Source organism: Nycticebus coucang, chromosome 1 (assembly GCF_027406575.1).
Source record: "Nycticebus coucang isolate mNycCou1 chromosome 1, mNycCou1.pri, whole genome shotgun sequence".
In the NCBI taxonomy this organism is placed as follows: domain Eukaryota; kingdom Metazoa; phylum Chordata; class Mammalia; order Primates; family Lorisidae; genus Nycticebus; species Nycticebus coucang.
Genome location: NC_069780.1, coordinates 54506130 through 54525214, shown reverse-complemented (window position 1 = coordinate 54525214; position 19085 = coordinate 54506130). Strand labels below are relative to the sequence as shown.

Here is a 19085-nt window from a genome sequence, read left to right as displayed (position 1 = left end):
TCTCTTATTCCTCTTTCTGGACTACTAATCATTTGATCTCCTGGGTTGATTCTGTTTTCTATTTTCTGTCTTCCACCTCTTTGTCTAAATGAGCATTTTCAAATGAAGAATTCTTTCCTTGCCTTCATTCCTGGGAAATAGACACTTTCTTTCCTGGTTGAGATCACAAAGACTAGGATGTAAACTCCAAATTCTCAGGTATTGATTCTTCAGTGGATGTTATAAAATCAAACTCTCCCCTGTCCCATTTTATTCTGGATGTGGTATATAAAACAACAGCATTCAAAAATTTTCCTACAAACTGGCTTTATTTATAAAGATAACATCGCAGTCGCCAGTACTTCCTTGCAGGGAAGTTCAGTCTAGGCCTTTATCAGGCTAAAAAAAATCATATACTGTGAACTTCGCATAAGGAGATATTCTCATAAAAGAGTCACCTACCTACTGAGGCCATGGATGAATTATGGCCCTAAGCTGTTAAAAAGTCATGCTCAGTCGGACAAGGTTGGGAGGCTGAGGCAGGAGGATCACTTGAGGCCAGGAGTTCAAGACCAGCCTGGGGAACAGAAAAAGGAGACCCTATTCACACACACAAAAATTAAGAATTAGCTGGGTTTCATGGCACACACCTGTGGTCCTAGCTAGTCAGGAGGTTGAAGTGTGAGGATCCCTGGAGCCCAGAAATTCAAGGTTACAGTGAGCTACTGCACTCTAGCTTGAGTGACAGAGCCAGACCCTGTCCTTCCACACCAAAAAAATACCTTATATACAGAACTTATTTCCCTCTCCTATAAATCAGCTCAATTTCTGCTTTGAATTATTTCCCTTTGTGATGAATTAAAAATAGCTCCAAATGTTCTGTAGGTTCTCACATCAAGAGGTAAAATCTACTTTCCAAGTTCTTGAATCTGGGACTGGACCTGTGACTTGCTTTTGACCAATAGATGTAGTATAAGTACCATGTGACTTGCTTTTTTCATGTAGTAAAATCTTTTGAGCTTCTCTCTCCTTCTCATATTTCCCCCACCACCATTTCCTTTTTCTCTAAAATAAACTTATACTTTTATATTCTAAAAGAAAAAATGTTTTGATGTTGTTGCATGTGTCAGTAGTTTATTCCTTCTTACTGTTGACTAATATTCCATTGTACAGATGTACCACAACTTGTTTCTTCTTCCACCTGTTTAGGTTGTTTCCTGTTTGGGGCTGTTGTCAAGAAAATCACTATGAACAAATCTATTCATGGAACTAGGTTTTCATGTCTCTTGGGTAAATGCCTAGGAATGGAATTGCTGATTTGAATGGCATGTGCTTAGTTTAATAAGATACTGCCAATTGTTTTTCTGTTTGTTATTCCCACCAGCAGTATATGCAAGTTCTAGTTGTCCAATATCCTTGCTAACACACCATACTACCAGTCTTCTCAATTTTAGCAATTCTGCAGGCACATTTCAGAGTTACATTGCATTTCTCTGATGAATAATGCATTTGAGTATTTTTTCATTTGCTTATTGGTGATTCACAAATCTTCTTTAGTGAAGTACCTGATAAAATCTCAACCTCAAACTCTTGGGCTTAAGTGATTCTCTTGCCTCAGCCTCCCAAGTATCTGGGACTACAGGCACCAGCCACAACACCTGTCTATTTTTTTGTTGTAGTTGTCATTCTTGTTTGGCAGGTACAGGCTGGGTTTGAACCCACCAGCCCTGGTGACTGTGGCTGGTGCCATAACTGCTGAGCTACAGGCGCCAAGCCTCCTTTTTTTTTCTTAATACATATTTTTATTAAATCATAACTGTGTACATTAATGCATTATGGGGTACAATGTGCTGATTTTACACACAATTTGGAATGCTTACATCAAACTGTTTAACATAACCTTCACCTCATTTATTTGTTGTGTTAAGACATTTATACTCTAAATAGTTTTGACATGTACCCTTGCATTGTGTACAATAGGTGAGGTCCCACCAATTACCTCCCTCCAGCTGGCCTCCCCCCACCCCTCCTTCCCTCCTTAATTCTGGACTATAGTTGTGTTTTATCATTGGTATGAAACTGTGGATGATTATATATTGCTTTCATAATAGTACTGACTACATTGGATACATTTTCTTCCATTCTTAAGATACTTTACTAAAAAGAATATGTTCCAGCTCCATCCAGGTAGACATAAAAGATGTAAAGTTTTCATCTTTTTATGGCTGCATAATATTCCATAGTATACATATACCACAATTGATAATCCATTCATGGATTGATGGGCATTTGGGCTGCTTCCATGACTTGGCAATTATGAATTGGGATGCAATAAAGATTCTGTTGCAAACATCTTTGTTGTAAAATGATTTTTGGGTTCATTGCTCATAGTTCAGTGGTTAGGCCACATACATCAGGGCTGGTGGGTTCGAAACCAGCCCACGCCTGCTAAACAACGACAACTACAACTACACACACACACACAAAAATAGCCAATAGCGTTGTGGTAGTACCTGTAATTCCAGCTACTTGGGAGGCTGAGCAAGAGAATTACTTAAGCCCAAGAGTTTGAGGTTACTGTGAACTGTGATACCATGGTACTCTACTGAGGGCGACATAATGAGACTCTATCCCAAGAAAAAATATAAATAAATAAATAAATTTTAAAAATGACTTTTGGTCATCTGGATATATACCTACCCTGTTTCTCCGAAAATAAGACAGTGTCTTATTTTAAGGTGTGCTCCCAAAGATGCGCTAGGTCTTATTTTCAGGGGACGTCTTATCTTTCCTGTAAGTAGGTCTTATTTTCGGAGGATGTCTTATTTTCGGGGATACAGGGTAGTAGAGGAATTGCAGGATCGAATAGCAGGTCTACTTTTAGTTCCCTAAGTATACTCCAAACTTCTTTTCAAAAAGGAAAGAAACTTGCATTCCCACCAGCAGTGCATCCCTTTTCTCCATATCCATGCCAATATCTATAGTTTTGGGATTTTGTGATGTGGGCTAATCTTACTGGAGTTAGATGATATCTTAAAGTGGTTTTGATTTGCATTTCTCTGATGATTAAAGATGATGAGCATTTTTTCATGTGTTTGTAGGATATGTGCCTGTCTTCTTCAGAGAAGCTTCTGTTCAAGTCTCTTGCCCACTATGAAATGGGATCATTTGTTCTTTTCTTGTTAATTAGTTTGAGTTCTCCGTGGATTCTAGTTATCAAACGTTTGTCAGAAATATAACCTGGAAATATCTTCTTCCATTCTGAGGGTTGTCTGCTTGCTTTAATTACTGTGTTCTTGGCTTTGCAGAAGCTTTTTAGTTTGATCAGATCCCAGTAATATATTTTTGGTGTTGCTTCAATTGCTCAGGGGCCAGGGGGGAAGACCTCCCAGGCCAATTTCTTCAAGCCTTTTTCCTCACTCTCTCCAATTATCTTTATAGTTTCATGTCTTAAGTTTAAATATTTTATTCAGTGAGAATCAATTTTTGTTAATGGTGAAATGTGAGGGTATAGTCTTCTATAGGTCACCAGCCAGTTCATCCAGCACCATTTGTCAATTAGGGACTCTTTCCCCCAATTAATGCTTTTAATAGGTTTATCACAGATCAAATGATGATAAGTGGCTAGGTTCATCTCTTCATTCTCTATTCTGTTCCATATATCTACCTCTCTATTTTTGTGCCAGTACCATGCAGTTTTGATCACTATAGATTTATCGTATAGCCTGAAGTCTGGTAGCATGATTCCTCCTGATTTGTTTTAATTCCTGAGTAATGTCTTGACTATTCAAGTTTTTTTTCTGATTCCATATAAAACAAAGTACTATTTTTTCTAGATCTTTAAAGTATGACAATGGTGCTTTAAGAGGCATTGCTTTAAATTTGTGTATTGTTTTAGGTAGTATGGACATTTTAACAATGTTGATTCTTCCCAGCCATGAGCATGGTATGTTTTTTCATTTGTTAACACTTTCTGCTATTTCTTTTCTCAGAGTTTTATAGTTCTCTTTATAGAGATCTTTCATATCCTTTGTTAGGTAAATTCCCAGATATTTGACACTACTATAAATGAAATAGAGTCTTGTTGTTGTTGTTGTTGCAGTTTTTGGCCGTAGCTGGGCTTGGACTCGCCACCCTTGGCGTATGGGGCCAGCACCCTACTCCTTGAGCCACAGGCACCACTCTGGAATAGGGTCCTTGACTATATTTTCAGTTTGTGACTATTGTTGGCATATATAAAAGCTACTGATTTGTAAGTATTGATTTTGTATCCTGAAACACTGCTGTATTCCTTGATCACTTCTGAGAGTTTTGTAGTTGAGTCCCTGAGGTTTTCCAGGTATAAGATCATATCTTCTGTGAAGAGTGAGAATTTGATCTCCTCTGACTCCATTTGGATACCCTTGATTGCCTTCTCTTGCCTGACTGTGATGGCTAAGACTTCCATTACTATGTTGAATATTAGTGGAGACAATAGGCATCCTTGTCTAGTTCCATATATGACTGGAAATTTTTTCAATTTTATTCCATTCAATATGATATTGGCTGTGGGTTTGCTGTAGATGGCCTCTATAAGTTTAATAAATGACCTATCTAAGCCTATTTTCTTAAGTGTTCTGACCATAAAAGGAAGCTGGATATTATCAAAAGTTTTTTCTGCATCAATTGAGAAAATCATATGGTCTTTATTTTTTATTTTAGTTACGTGATGGATTATATTTATAGATTTACATGTATTAAACCAACCTTATAACCTGGGATAAAACCAACTTGGTCATGGTGTATAATTTTGTTGTTGTAGTTGCCATTGTTTTTTTTTTTTTTTTCTTGTAGTTGCCTTTGTTGTCTGGCAGGCCCGAGCTGGGTTCAAATGTGTATGTGGCTGGCACCCTAGCCACTGAGCAACAGGCACCGAGCCTATGGTGTTTAATTTTTTTGATGTGTTGTTGAATTTTTTTGCTAGAATCTAATTGATTTTTTTTGCATCAGTATTCATTAATGATATTGGTCTATAATTTTCTTTCTTTTTTGGATCCTTTCCTGGTTTGGGGATCAAGGTGATATTTGTTTCATGGAATGTGTTGGGAAGTATTCCTTCTTTTTCTATGTTTTGGAAAAGGTTATATAATGTAGGTACTAGTTCCTCTTTAAAGGTTTGGTAAAATTCTGATGTGAAGCCATATGGTCCCAGACTTGTTTTTTCTGGGAGGTTTTGTATAGTTGATACAATTTCAGGGCTTGATATAGGCCTATTCAAAATTTCCAATTCTGGGCAGCACCCGTAGCTCAGTGGGTAGGGCACTGGCCACGTACACCAAGGCAAGCAGGTTAGAACCCGACCCTGGCCACCTAAACAATAATGCAACTACAACAAAAAAATAGCCAGCCATTGTGGAAGGGGCCTATAGTCCCAGCTACTCAGGAGGCTGAGGCAAGAGGATCACTTAAACCCAAGAGTTAGAGGTTGCTGTGAGCTGTGACAGCTTGGGCTGATGAGAAGAATGTGTATTCAGTTCTATTAGGATGAAATGTTCAGTAGATGTCTGTTAAGTCCATTTGTTCTAGGGTTGAATTTAAGTCCATTATTTCTTTGTTTAGTTTCTTCTTGGAGGATCTATCCAAAACTGCCAAAGGGGTGTTAACATCTCCAACTATTATAGTGCTGGAAGATATCAAATTGTTTATATCTGTTAGGATTTTCTTTATAAATTGAGGAGCATTCAGGTAGGGCACATAAATATTAATTATTGAAATCTCTTTATGTTGAGTGTTTCCTTTGACAAATATGTAGTGTCCATCGTTATCTTTTCTTTTTTTTTTTAAACAGAGCCTCAAGCTGTCCCTCTGGGTAGAGTTCCGGGGCATCACAGCTCACAGCAACCTCCAATTCCTGGGTTTAAGTGATTCTCCTGCCTCCACCTCCCAAGTAGCTGGGACTACAGGCGCCTGCTATAACACTCAGCTATTTTTTGGTTGCAGCTGTCATTGTTTTTTGGTGGGTTCTGGGCTGGATTTGAACCTGCCAGCTCAGGTGTATGTGGCTGGTGCCTTAGCTGCTTGAGCCACAGGCGCTGAGCCTTGTTATCTTTTCTTATCTTCCTAGGTTTGAAACCAATTTTATCTGCAATAAAATTGTAACCCCTGCTTTTTTCTGATATCCATTTTTCTGTTTTATAGATGTCCATCCTTTCACCCTGAGTATTTTTTTTTTTTTGCAGTTTTTGGCCGGGGCTGGGTTTGAACCTGCCACCTCCAGTATATGGGGCCGGTGCCCTACTCCTTTGAGCCACAGGCGCTGCCCCCTACCCTGAGTCTCTTTTTATCCTTTAAGATGAGACTCTTGTTTTCAGCAGATATCTGGCCTGAGTTTTTGTATTCAGTCAGCCAACCTGTGCCTCTTTGGAGGACAATTTAAGCCATTCACATTAATTGAGAGAATTGATAAGCATGATAGTGTTTTGGTTGCCATGTTTTTCAAATGTCCAGTGGATATTTTTAATCCTTTCACCATTGTGGATGCTAGATTATTCAAGGCTTTCTGGGTCAGTTACTTTGGTGGTAGACCTTCAAGCTGATTATGGTGGAAGGGTCTGAGAATATCTTGGAGAGCTGGTTTAGTTATGGCAGATTTCTTCAACATGTGTAAGTTGGTAAAGTATTTGATTTCTTCATCACAAATGAAACTCATTTTAGCTGGATACAGGGTCCTGAGCTGAAAGTTGTTTGTTTTAGGAGATTGCAGGTTGATGACCATCTTCTTCTGGCTTGAAAGTTTTGGCTGAGAGATCTGCAGTCATTCTAATCTTCTTCCCTTTGTAGGTTATACTTTTCTTACGTCTGGCTGCTTGGAGAATTTTCTCTTTCATATTAACTTTGGCAAAGTTAATTATAATGTGTCTAGGAGATGCTTTATTTGGATTGAGGTGGGGTTCTGAAACTGTCTACCATCTGCATTTCTGTATCTCTTGCCAGGCTTAGGAAATTCTCCTCCATCATATTTTGGAGTAGAGCATCTGTAACTTTAGGACCATCCTCTTCTCCTTTAGGGATTCCTATAAGATGAATATTTGATCTTTTGGAGTGGTCCCACAACTCTCTCAGGGAATGATCAGTTTTTGCTCTCCATCTCCCTACCTCTTTGAGCATTTGAGAATGTGCAAAAGCTTTGTCTTTGATTTCAGAGACTCTGTTACAGAGGGATTCTACTGTATTTTGGAGCTACTTGAATAGCTTTTTCATTTTCTTGAGCTCTGCTATCTCTTTTTTCATTGTGTCCATATCCTTGGAGATTTTATCTTTGAATTCATTGATTTCTTGAGACAACTTTTGCATAACTCTTTGGATTTAATTTCCATCTTTCCTCCATTCCATTAATTTTATTAGCCATCCATATTCTGAATTCTGTTTCTGGCATTTCAGCCATTTGTTTATTAATGGCATCATCTGTTGTATGTCCTTTGTCATCCCTTGGGGGAGTTGACCTACTCTGATGATTCATGTTGCCAGAGTTTTTCTTCTAATTCCTCCCCATCCTTGTTTTTCACAGTTTGGATAGTGAAGCTAGTAGGGTGAGATTGAATTGAGGGCTCCAGGAGTTGTAGTTAACTAGCCCTTTACCAAAGAGCTGGGATTAATGACTGTGGCTTTTCCCCTACAGCTTTACAAAGGTCCCTTTCAGTTCCACAGCCAGAGACTCTGAGGACCTGATTGGTGTGATGGAGCTAAGTGGCTCTGTCTTGTATTCAGCCAGCCTCTATCCAATCCTAGTGAGTCAGCAGAGTTGGGCTGAAATCTCAGTTGGGTAGAGATACAAGCAACTAAGACTTCCCACCCTTTACCAGCAACAGCTGGAAGAGGAGAATCAGTCCTTCCTACTACAAAACAACCAGGGCTCAAACTTGGTGGGTCCCAGGCTGAGTTCCAAACCAATGGTCCCAGGCAGCACAATCACTGCTCCACTGGGAGAGTTCAAAAGGACTCCAGCAACCAGACAGCAGGGGCCTACTGGCAGCTCAAGTGTGACTCCCTCCAGTGCTCAATGAAATCAGGAAGGCTTGCCCAGGGGGGTTGGCGCCTCCTTCCCTGCCTTATACCACAGTCATGCCCTGCCACTGGTAACCCCATGGGGCTGTGGCCCAGTTCCCTCCAAATGCACCAGGGATATGTGCCTGCCAGAGTCAAAGGAGAGTCAGTGCCTCCTCCACTGGGCCACCACACTCTGACACCAGCAGGCAGGAGGAGCTCAAGCCCAGCTCCCTGGGGTACTCAATGGAAACTGGGGAGTGTTCTACATGAGTTTGTCTCAAGCTGGTGGTTACTGTTGCAGGGCATATTTCTCAACCCCAGACTCTGTACCTCTGCCTCAGCTGCACTCCTCCTCTGGTACTCCTGTGGTGCAAGATCCGGCTCCCTCTGGTGGTCCACAGAATCAGGGAGGTGTGTCTCCAAAATTTGACCCTGGCAGAAGTGTGCTGCTGTCACTGTGCCACAGTTGCCGCTGTGCAGGTCCCCAGGTTGCCACTGCCACAGCACCTCTGCCCAAGCTGCTGCTGCTGATGCCCCACCGCTGTTATGCACTTTCTGCAGCATCAGGCCAGTCCCCCTCCCCTTCAGTCTCCCCACTTTGAGTCACAGTTTCAGTGCAGCTGCCCCTGTAGCCCATGTGATGCCCAGCCCTCACAAGGAACCACCAGACACTCTGGGCTCTGCAGGGGGAAGGCCTCCAGACTGCCAGGCAAGGGGAGAAGGGTGAACTGGGAGTACAGAATGGTGGGGAAAATATTTGTTCACCTTTATACTGGGCAAGAGAATGTCCAGGCTCACAGCGGGATCTCTCTGGAGGAGACCTGGCCTTCAGTGGCTCTCTCCCATGGGGTGAAACAAGAGGTCTTCTGTTCACTGCTCAGTTGTAGAGAGCACATAGCGAGCCACTGTCTTGGAGGAGGGGATGGACTCTTGTCCTCTTTGCAATGGTTTTTGTATCTGAAATTTTTTACTTGGAGTTGCAGCTTGCCTCAGCAGGGATGACATGCACTCTTCAATGTTATCTCTCAGCTCAGCTTCTGACCTTCAGCTTTATTGGGTTCATTCTTACCATTATTTCTTCCACTAGACAGAAGCCTCTTTGAAAGCTGGCTCTAGTTGGCCATCTTACTGCCTCCCAACCTTTTCCATTTTTTTCTTTTTTTAGAGACAGAGTCTCACTGTACCGCCCTCAGATAGAATGCCGTGGCGTCACACGGCTCACAGCAACCTCTAACTCTTGGGCTTACGCGATTCTCTTGCCTCAGCCTCCTGAGCAGCTGGGACTACAGGCGCCTGCCACAGCGCCCGGCCATTTTTTGTTGTTGTTGTTGCAGTTTGGCCGGGGCTGGGTTTGAACCCGCCACCCTTGGCATATGGGGCCGGTGCCCTACTCACTGAGCCACAGGCGCCGCCCTCCATTTTTTTTTTTTGATATGATTCATTAGATTGTTGATCTGTAATCTTTGTCTTTTAGATATAATTTTTTTCTTTCTTTTTTTTTTTGTTTTGAGACAGAGTCTCACTATGTCACCCTCTGTAGAATGCTGTGGCATCACAGCTCACAGCAACCTCCAACTCTTGGGCGTAAGTGATTCTCTTGCCTCAGCCTCCCAAGTAGCTGGGACTACAGACGCCCACCATAATGGCCAGCTATTTTGTGGTTGCAGTTGTAGTTGTCATTGTTGTTTGGTGGGTCCAGGCTGGATTCAAACCCACCAGCTGCAGTGTATGTGGCTGGCACCCTAGCTGCTGGGCTATAGGTGCTGAGCCTAGAGATAAGTTTTTTAAGCTATGAATTTTCCTCTTAGGACTGTCTTTGCAGCATCCAACAGACTTTGGTAAGTTGTGTCTCTTTCATCATTTAGTTCAAAGAATCTTTTCCTTCTTTACCCAGTAACCATTGAGCAGTAGACTGTTTAGTTTTCATGACTTTGTGTAGAGTTGAGGTGTTCTGTTAGAATTTATTTCTAATTTTATTCCACTGTGATGTGAGAAGATACATGGTATCTCCTATTTTCTTTTTTTTGTTTGTTTGTTTGTTTGTTTTAGAGACAAGAGTCTCACTTTGTCACCCTCAGTAGAGTGTCGTGGCATCACAGCTCACAGCAACCTCCAGCTCTTGGGCTTAGGTGATTCTCTTGCCTCAGCCTCCCAAGTAGCTGGACTATAGGTGCCTGCCACAACGTGCAGCTATTTTTTTGTTGCAGTTTGGCCGGGGCCAGAACCCACCACCCTCAGTACATGGGGCCGGTGTCCTACTCACTGAGCCACAGGCGCCTCCCATATTTTCTAATTTATTAAAGAACATTGTGACCCAGGATATGATTGGTCTTAGAGAATATTCCATGATGAGAAGAACATTTATTTAGTAGTTTGGAGATAGAATGTTTCTATAAATGTCTGCTAGGCCCATTTGTTCTTGAGTCTTAGAACAAAGTCCTAGAGACTCTTAGACAAATAGAGTCCTATTGTTTGTTTATTTTCTGCTTGGAGGATCTGTCCCATTCTGTTAGTGGGATGTTGAACCCCTGGCTATTACAATGCTGTTATTTATTTATTTATTTATTTAGAGACAGAGTCTCACTTTGTCACCCTCAGTAGAGTGCCATAGCGTCATAGCTCACAGCAACCTCCAGCTCTTGGGCTTAGGCAATTCTCTTGCCTCAGCCTTCTGAGTAACTGGGACTAAGGGGCCAACACAACACCCGTCTATTTTTTGTTGTTGTTGCAGTTTGGCCAGGGCCAGGTTCAAACCCGCCACCCTCGGTATATGAGGCCAGCGCCCTACTCAGTGAGCCACAGGTGCCACTCAATGCTGCTGTTTATAATTTTGTTTAGATCAAGTAGGATTTGCTTTATGAATCTGGGTGCACATGTGTTAGGTGCATAGATATTTAGTATTGTTATGTCTTCATGTTGAAGTGTTCCCTTCACCATTATATTATAACTGTTTTTGTTTTTGTTTGTGTTGATTTTAACTCTATGTTATATGCTATGAGAATGGCTATGCCATTTTTCTTTTGGTTTCTGTTTGCATGGAATATTGTTTTCCATCCCTTCACTTGAATCTAAATGAGTCCTTGTAGGTTAGATGCATTTCCTGTTGACAGTAGATACTGGGCTTGTATTTTTTCTTTTTATCTGTTCAGGCAGCCTATGTTTGTTCAGTGGGAAGTTCAAGCCATTCACATTCATACGAATTGACAAGTGGGGTGGAATTCTCTTCATCCTTTTGCATACAACTTTATTGCTTTAACTCTTGACCCATTGTGGTATCTGGGCTCTGAAATTTAGCATTTAGATGATTTTACACTGGTGGGGTCTATTGTGCTGGTCAGTTTATAATGCAGATCCGAGTACTTTCTGCAGGTCAGATCTGATCTTGACAAACTTCCTTAGTGTGTGTTTGTCTGAGAAATACTTTATTTCTCTCTCACATAAGAAACTTAGTTTGGCAGGATACAAAATTATAGCCTGGCCATTACTTTGTTTGTGAAGACTGAGAAGGGGCCTAGTCCCTTCTGGCTTGTTAGCTCTCAATGAAGTTGGCAGTAAATCTGATGGGTTTTCCTTTATAAGTATAATGTTTTCACCTTACACTCCATAGGAGTTCCACTTTTGTGTTAACCTTGGTCAGTGTGTTGTTGTCTATGTGTCATGGAGATTGCTTCTTGGTGATGAATATCCCAGGAGTCTGTTGTACTTCTAGTACCTGGATCTTCAGATTTCTAGTAAGACCTGGGAAATTTTCCTCAAGTATTCCCTCAAATAGGTTTTCCAGCCCTTGGTATTTTCTTCTTTACCCTTAAGGATGTTTATGACTGTTATGTTAGGCCTCTTTACATAATTCCTTATTTCTTGTAGGCTTTATTCATTCCTCTTATTTCTGTTCTTTTTCTCTGACCAACTTGTTTAATTCAAAGGTGTTGTCTTCTGGCTCTGAAATTCTTTCTTCTGCCTGATCTAGCCAGCCTATTCATAAGGCTTTCTTTTATATTTCTTTGAAAGAATTTTTCATTTCCAGAAGCTCTGCTTCATTTTCTTTAATAGTTCAATTTCTTTAATCATTTTCTGCCTTATTTTTATGGCATTTTGTATTGAGTCTCTATTTCTGTTGTATTTCATTGAGCTTCTTTACAGTCTATATTTGAAATTATCAGTCATTACAATATTCTTGTCTTGATTGATTTCCATATGTATAAAGTTATTGCTTTCTTTTGGTGGTGTCCTTTCACTCTGATTTTTCATGTATCTGAGATGGTTCACTGATTTCTTCCCATCTGTAGCAGCTTTTGCTTCTTGTTTTTGGATTTCTTTTTGATTAGATAATGGCATACCCAGTTTATTCTGAGTAGTGGGTGGTACTTGTGGGTGAGTAACTGCACCCTATATGATTGAGTCAGTAAATGTGGTAATGGGTGTGCAAATTGGGCTCCTGAAGGTGGTGCTTGCCAGAAGAAACACTCAGCAATATTGGTTTTGGGTCCTAGGACCAGCTTTCATCCCTTAGAAGAGGCACTTGATAACTCCAGGTGGTGAGAAGGGAACACCCTGGAACTTCCGGTGAGTCCTTATTTTCTGCCACAGCAGAGGCAGATGGGGGAGTGCAGTTGGGCAGGGCTGGGTTGTATGAGTTTACCCTTCAGGCTCCAAAAAAGTAAGCAAGGCAAGGTACAGGTGAACCCTGAGTTATAAACATCTAACATACATCTCACACTTACAAATAGAAACTATTACAGGTAACGGGTAAATGTATCTATTCCAACTTACATATATACATGTACAACTTATATACCTACATATTCAACTTAAGAACAAACTTACAGAACCTATCTCATTTGTAACCCAAGGACTGCCTATATCTGTTTCAGCAGGGGTCAAAGGTCTACTCCCAGCTTCCAGGCAAAGCTACCAGGCAGGGGCTGCAGTGGCTTCACCCAATCAAAAATCTCCTTTCCTTGCCCCTGAGCAATACAACTGAGACCTGGAGGTATGGGATCTGGCCTGTGCCTATGGGCCTATCCCCAGGTCACTGAAGATCAGTCCCTAAGCATGCCAGGAAAAAGCATGCTGATCCTAAGTTGTCTATGAGTTGCCCAAGGAGGTTGAATGTCCCTCTGCCTCAGGGTGCGGTCTGCCCTGACAGAGTCACTGAGCAAGTGGCATTCGGGAGTCCTGGTGAGCAGGGAGTTCACAATCTGAGCACCCCTCAGTCCACTACACTCCCAGTCCCTGGGAGCCACAGAGGAAAGTCCTGAGCCCCACTTTCTGTGTAAGCCTTAGCATGGTGGCTCAATTTTCTGTCTCAGCAGCCACAGGTTGGGAAGAGGAAGAGGAGAAAAAGAGTTCAGAAAGGCTTGAGCCCCATGCTCTGTGGAAGCTTCACTGTTGTGGATACAATGAGAGGAAAAGCAGCTCCTACAACTCTGGCTAAACTATCTTTCAGCAGCCATGAGTAGGGCAGGGAAAGGGGAGGAAAAGGGTCTGAATGGCGGCATACTCAAATTTTGATTGTCTCTGTCCTGCTAACCAGAAGGCAGCCCACCCAGAATGTCCAGGCTCTGGAGTCATGCAAATTTCCTAGGACCTACTGGGACCCCTGTGGCTCCTGCCATGTGAGCCAGGATTGGGAAATGTTTGTGTAAAATGAATAAAATGAAAACTGAGGAGTTGAAGCTCCCAGGGATGAAAAAGGTACACAGTGGGAAGAGAAGCAATATGGCACCTGCCATCTTGGCTCAGGTCTGCAATGACAGGAAGTGACCCTGAGAGCACTGGCCGCCTGATGCTTTCTCCTTAATAAGCTCCCAGTCCACTGGCAGCAGCAGTTTTGGGGCTTGTAAAGGTAGAAGAGCTCTCCAACAGCTCAGTAGCCCACTGACTGCCAGAGATATAAGGGAAGAGGACACAAACCACTCCACATACCCTTTCACTGGACTCCAAGCCTACTGGGGGTTGATCTCTGTTGATATCCTATTCCTTCCTATTCTGTCTTGCAACTTCTTCCAGTGGAATTTCTCACACAAATGTCTTATAGACCTAAATGACAAAAAAGTTTTTTTCCCCTAAGATACTGAATTATTGTTGTTATAATGGACTGAGAAATTTTAACTTTTTATGTTTCTTTTTACTTTCACTATCAAGCAAGTCCAAAAATATTTGCAGTCCAATTTTAATAATCATATAGTAACACTTGATGACCTAAAATTTTGCATGCCATGTTAGCTTTAAACCATTTGTTTTTCTACTTGGCATAAGGTTAGAAATCTTCTAAATCACCTCAATTCATTTATGGAATGAAGCATGAAAATATACAACTAAACAAACAAAGAAAAACATTGATATTTTAGGGAGCCCTTGAATTTTTCACCAAATATAGCCATATTGTCTCTAAGTTGGTGAGTTACATGTGACAGATCATTTCACTCCATTTAGGACGCGAATGTTATCTACAAAAGTTGCACTATCTGACCACTCTCAGCCTCTCTAGATGCTAACAACTGGGTGAACAACAGATACCTCAACACCAGGAGTTTCTTCTTTCTTTCTTTTTTTTTTGAGACAGAGTCTCATTATGTCACCCCTGGTAGAGTGCTATGGCATCACAGCTCACAGGAACCTTAAACTCCTGGGCTCAAGGGATTCTCTTGCCTCTGCCTCCCAAGTAGCTGGGACTACAGGTGCCCATCACAACATCCAGCCATTTTTTTTCTTGCAGTTGCAATTGTTGTTTAGCTGGCCTAGGCTGGGTTCAAACCCTCCATCCTCAGTGTATGTGGCCGGCACCGTAACCACTGTGCTATGGGAGCCCAGCCAACACCAGGAGTTTCTTGCAAATTTTGTTAGCATCTAGGTTAGAGGCAACCTGAAGGGCAGCTGCTCCCTTAGAGACCTAAGCCTCGCTCTCCCCTTTGCTAGACAGCTCGTTTGCACATAGTAATCCTCCTCCTCAGGGTGCCAGAATGTCCTCAATCTTATTATGAAGCAGATAATTTTGATAGCTTCTCCTCTCAAGGGAAATGGGATTCACTAAATTTGGTCTGATAAGTCAAATTGAAATTAATCCTCCTAGACAGACACTGAATGGTGTGAGAACAGGATTTAAAGGCTTAACACGGTGCACTGTCTTTTTAAAAATATCAGACTTTTAGAGTTTTGTTTGTAAATAAGTGTGAAAGTGAAAGTACATCTGTTGTTTAATAATCAACAACAATTTTCAGAAGCATTTTTGTATCTCCTCCTGACTTCCTGGGCCCAAAATACAGAAGCCAATTCCTTTCCTCTCTCTCCTTTAGTCAATAAATCACAGCCCTGGAGAAAGCCTTGACATTTCTTAATATATTTACAGGGGAGTAGAAGGAGGGTTTAACAGGCAAGAAGAACAGCAAAGGCATATTTAGAGACTTTGGATGATCTCCTAGGTAAACTATGTGAGTGGTGTGGGGAGTATTTAAAAGACAAGTTTTGAAACCCTCTGGAAGGGTCCACAGAAAACAAATGAGGGAGCTGGGAAAAAGCAGTGGGAAGGAAAACTTTTTGCCATATACCAGCGTGAATTGGGCCCTATGGATATAATATCTTACTTTAGAAATAATCCATATTATTTTAAAATATATTAAGTGTCCAAATTGGAATACCTAAATACTAAGGAGATAAAGTATTTTAGTTTTGGCAACACGAATGATACGATTAAAGTGGCATTTAAGAAAGTAGAGTGTAATGTGAGACAGGATAGCATCTTCTCTGGACACTTTGAAAGCAGAGGCTTAAACTTTTATTTGTACCTTTGGTTAGTAGTTTGTGCCCATTAGGCTCTGATAACATATCAGAGCTACGGTGGGTATTACCGCGGTGGTTAACAACAATTATAATGGTGATACTGAGGACCATGAGGGAACAATCATACCATTAGATACCATAGGGATTCAGGAAGCTTTTGGAATGATCCACAGACATATTTGATGCTCACCCTGCCAATTCCTAAATCCTACCCCTGCTTCTGACAACAATTGCTCTAGTTCAGAGGGCTTATCTTGTTGCTAATTTTCATTTCTTTCCCATCCAAAGAATCCTTTCCACAGTGAAGTCACTCATCTTCTTCAAGGATCCATTTCTTTCCCAGAATCCCACAATGAGTTCCAAAAGCTTCTCAGATCAAAATTTCTCACTAGTTGTCTTCCCTGAATAAACTCTCTTCTCCCTTATACAGCTGCCAGCCTGTCTGTCCTATAAATGCAGTGGTTACAGGGATCCTTGCCCATCCTTTCTACCATGTTTTTCATCTCAAAATTCTACTGAAACAGCAACTTTACTCAAAAAACATTTAGTACCACGTTTTTAAAATCCTGTCAAAAACTATAAATAAGTTAAGAGTTTTTGCCATTGAGAAATGTACGCATGATGGAGGAGAACAATCTTTAGTGAACAATCTACTATGGTATCAAGTGTTGTTAAACAGGTCTTGGCCTCCCAGGGGAGCATTAGGTGATAGAGCAATCACGAATAATACAAAATCCTTAGGTATACTCAGAATTTTCCAGTTCAAAACCTGCTCCTTGGCTCGGTGCCTATAGCTCAGCAGCTAGGGCGCCAGCCACGTACACTGGAGCTGGCAGGTTTGAATCCAGCCCGGGCCTGCCAAACAACAACTACAACCCCAAAACAGCTGGGCATTGTGGCAGGCGCCTGTAGTCCCAGCTACTTGGGAGGCTGAGGCAAGAGAATCGTTTAACCCAGTGGTTCTTAACCTTCGTAATGCCGCAGCCCTTTAACACAGTTCCTGTGGGTCACGACCCACAGGTTGAGAACCGCTGGCTTAAGCCCAAGAGTTGAAGGTTGCTGTGAGCTATGACAGGACAGCACTCTACCCAGGACCACAGATTGAGACTCTGTCTCAACAAAAAAACAAACAAAAAAAACCCCTGCTTCTTATTTAACCCTTACAACCTTACCCTTTGGGGTGAATATTGTTTCAATTCTTAACTAAAAAAGTTGAGATCAACAAAATAAGAGTATGGGTTCTTTCCAGAGGTGACAGATTTGGTTTAATTTCTGGCTCTGTCACTTACTGGATAAGTCCTTGACCAAGTTAATCAATTAACCTAAGGTTTAGTTCCTGCATATGAAACGTTAGGTTACTAATAATACCACAGAACTGCTAGAGAATGAAATGAAAAAAGGATAAAAGCTTTCTCCGTGCAATCATAATTACCTAACACTCTTTACTCTTTTTTTTTTTTAGGCTAATCAAGTGAAGCAATGGGAGTGAAGAAGGAACAAAGGAATCTGTAACTGGTTGTGATCAATTAGTTATAGACACCACTACATTTGGATGGCCAACCCTCTTTTATACTTTACTTTCTTATTCCACAGCCTTCTCCTTGAAGTTGTCTCCTACTCACCCTTCTTGGTTTCAGCCACTCAAATCCCAGTCCCTTCTTTCTAACTAGCTTTTGAACATTGGGTTTTCTAAGCAGCTGCGAGTTTCTGCTTCTATTATCTCCGCAATGTATCTAGTCTACAATTAGGGGTTTTGTTTGTTTGTTTTCTTGTTGTTTTTTTTTTTGCAGTGTTTTGTCCCCTTTTTTTTTTTTTTTTGGAGACAGAATCTCACTATGTTGCCCTGTAGAGTCCTGTAACATCATAGCTCACGGCAATCTCAAACCAAGTAGCTGGGACTATAGGTGCCCGCCACAATGCCCAGATATTTTTTGGTTGTAGTTGTCATTGATGTTTGGCAGGTCCAGGCTGGGTTCTAACCTACCAGCTCCAGTGTATGTGGCCGGCGCCATAACTGCTGAACCATAGACGCCAAGCCTAAAATAGTTTTGTTTTTTTAAATTATGTTCAGAACTGTTTTATAGTGGTAAAATAAACATAACATTTACCATCTTAACTTTTTTTTTTTTTGGAAACACAGTCTCACTTTGTCACCCTCAGTAGAGTAGAGTGCTATGGCATCATAGCTCACAGCAACCTCCAACTCTTGGGCTTAAGTTATCCTCTTGCCTCAGCTTCTTAAATAGCTGGGACTACAGGCACCTGCCACAATACGATTCATTATATGATTTAAATTTATTTATTTATTTATTTATTTATTTATTTATTAAATCATGGCTGTGCACATTAATGCAATTATGGGGTACAATGTGCTGGTTTTATATACAATTTGAAATACTGTCATGAAACTGTTTAACATAGCCTTCACTGCATTTTCTTAGTTATTGTGTTAAGACATTTATATTCTACACCTAATAGATTTTAACATGTACCTTGTAAAATGCACCATAGGTGTGGTCCCACCAATTATCCTTCCTCCACCCATCCTCCCCCCTCCCTTCCCCTTTCCCCTTCATCTTGGGCTATAGTTGGGTTATAGCATTCATATGGAAGTGTGGGTGTTTATAAATTGGTTTCTATCACCCTCTGTAGAGTGCTGTATCGTTACAGCTCACAGCAACCTCAAACTCTTGGGCTTAAACGATTCTCTTGCCTCAGCCTCCCAAGTTGGGAGTTGGGACTACAGGCACCTGCCACAATTCCCGGATATTTTTTTGTTGCGGTTGTTGTTGTTTAGCAGGCCTGGGGCTGGGTTCGAACCCGCCAGCCTCTGTGCATGTGGCTGGTGCGGTACAGGTGCTGAGTCTTAGCTTTTTTTTAGAGATGGAGTCTTGATCTTGCTCAGGCTGGGTTTCAAACTCATGAGCTCAAGTAATCCACCCGCCTCGGCCTCCCAGAGTGCTAGGATTACAGGCATGAACCATTGCTTGTGGCCATCTTAACCATTTTTAAGCGTACAATTCAGTGGCATTAAATATATTCACAATAATGTGCAACCAGCACCACTACCTATTTCTAAACAGAAATTCTATAAACATTGTACATTAATTCTCATTCCCCCTAACCTCAAATTCTGGTGATCTCTATTTTCTTTTTTGTTCTGTTGTTTTATTTCTTTATTTTGCTTCTGCTAAGATTTAATTGTTGCTGAATGAATGACCCAGCATATTTAAGCAACTTCACTTTTTCAAAAAAAGGTAACTTGAACCACAAACAAAAAATGCTGAAAGGGCCCAACTACT

General features: G+C 41.3%; 1 protein-coding gene across 1 annotated transcript in view; it reads left to right on the top strand.

The window, feature by feature from the left end:
* The window catches only part of PGRMC2 (progesterone receptor membrane component 2), a 64051-nt gene extending 46464 nt beyond the window's left edge, over positions 1-17587 (top strand). The window contains exon 3 of the mRNA XM_053579082.1: positions 17246-17587. Within this exon, the coding sequence (XP_053435057.1) occupies positions 17246-17250 (5 nt within the window). The 3' untranslated portion in view covers positions 17251-17587. The remainder of the gene's footprint in view (positions 1-17245) is intronic.
* The last annotated feature ends 1498 nt before the right edge of the window (positions 17588-19085 follow it).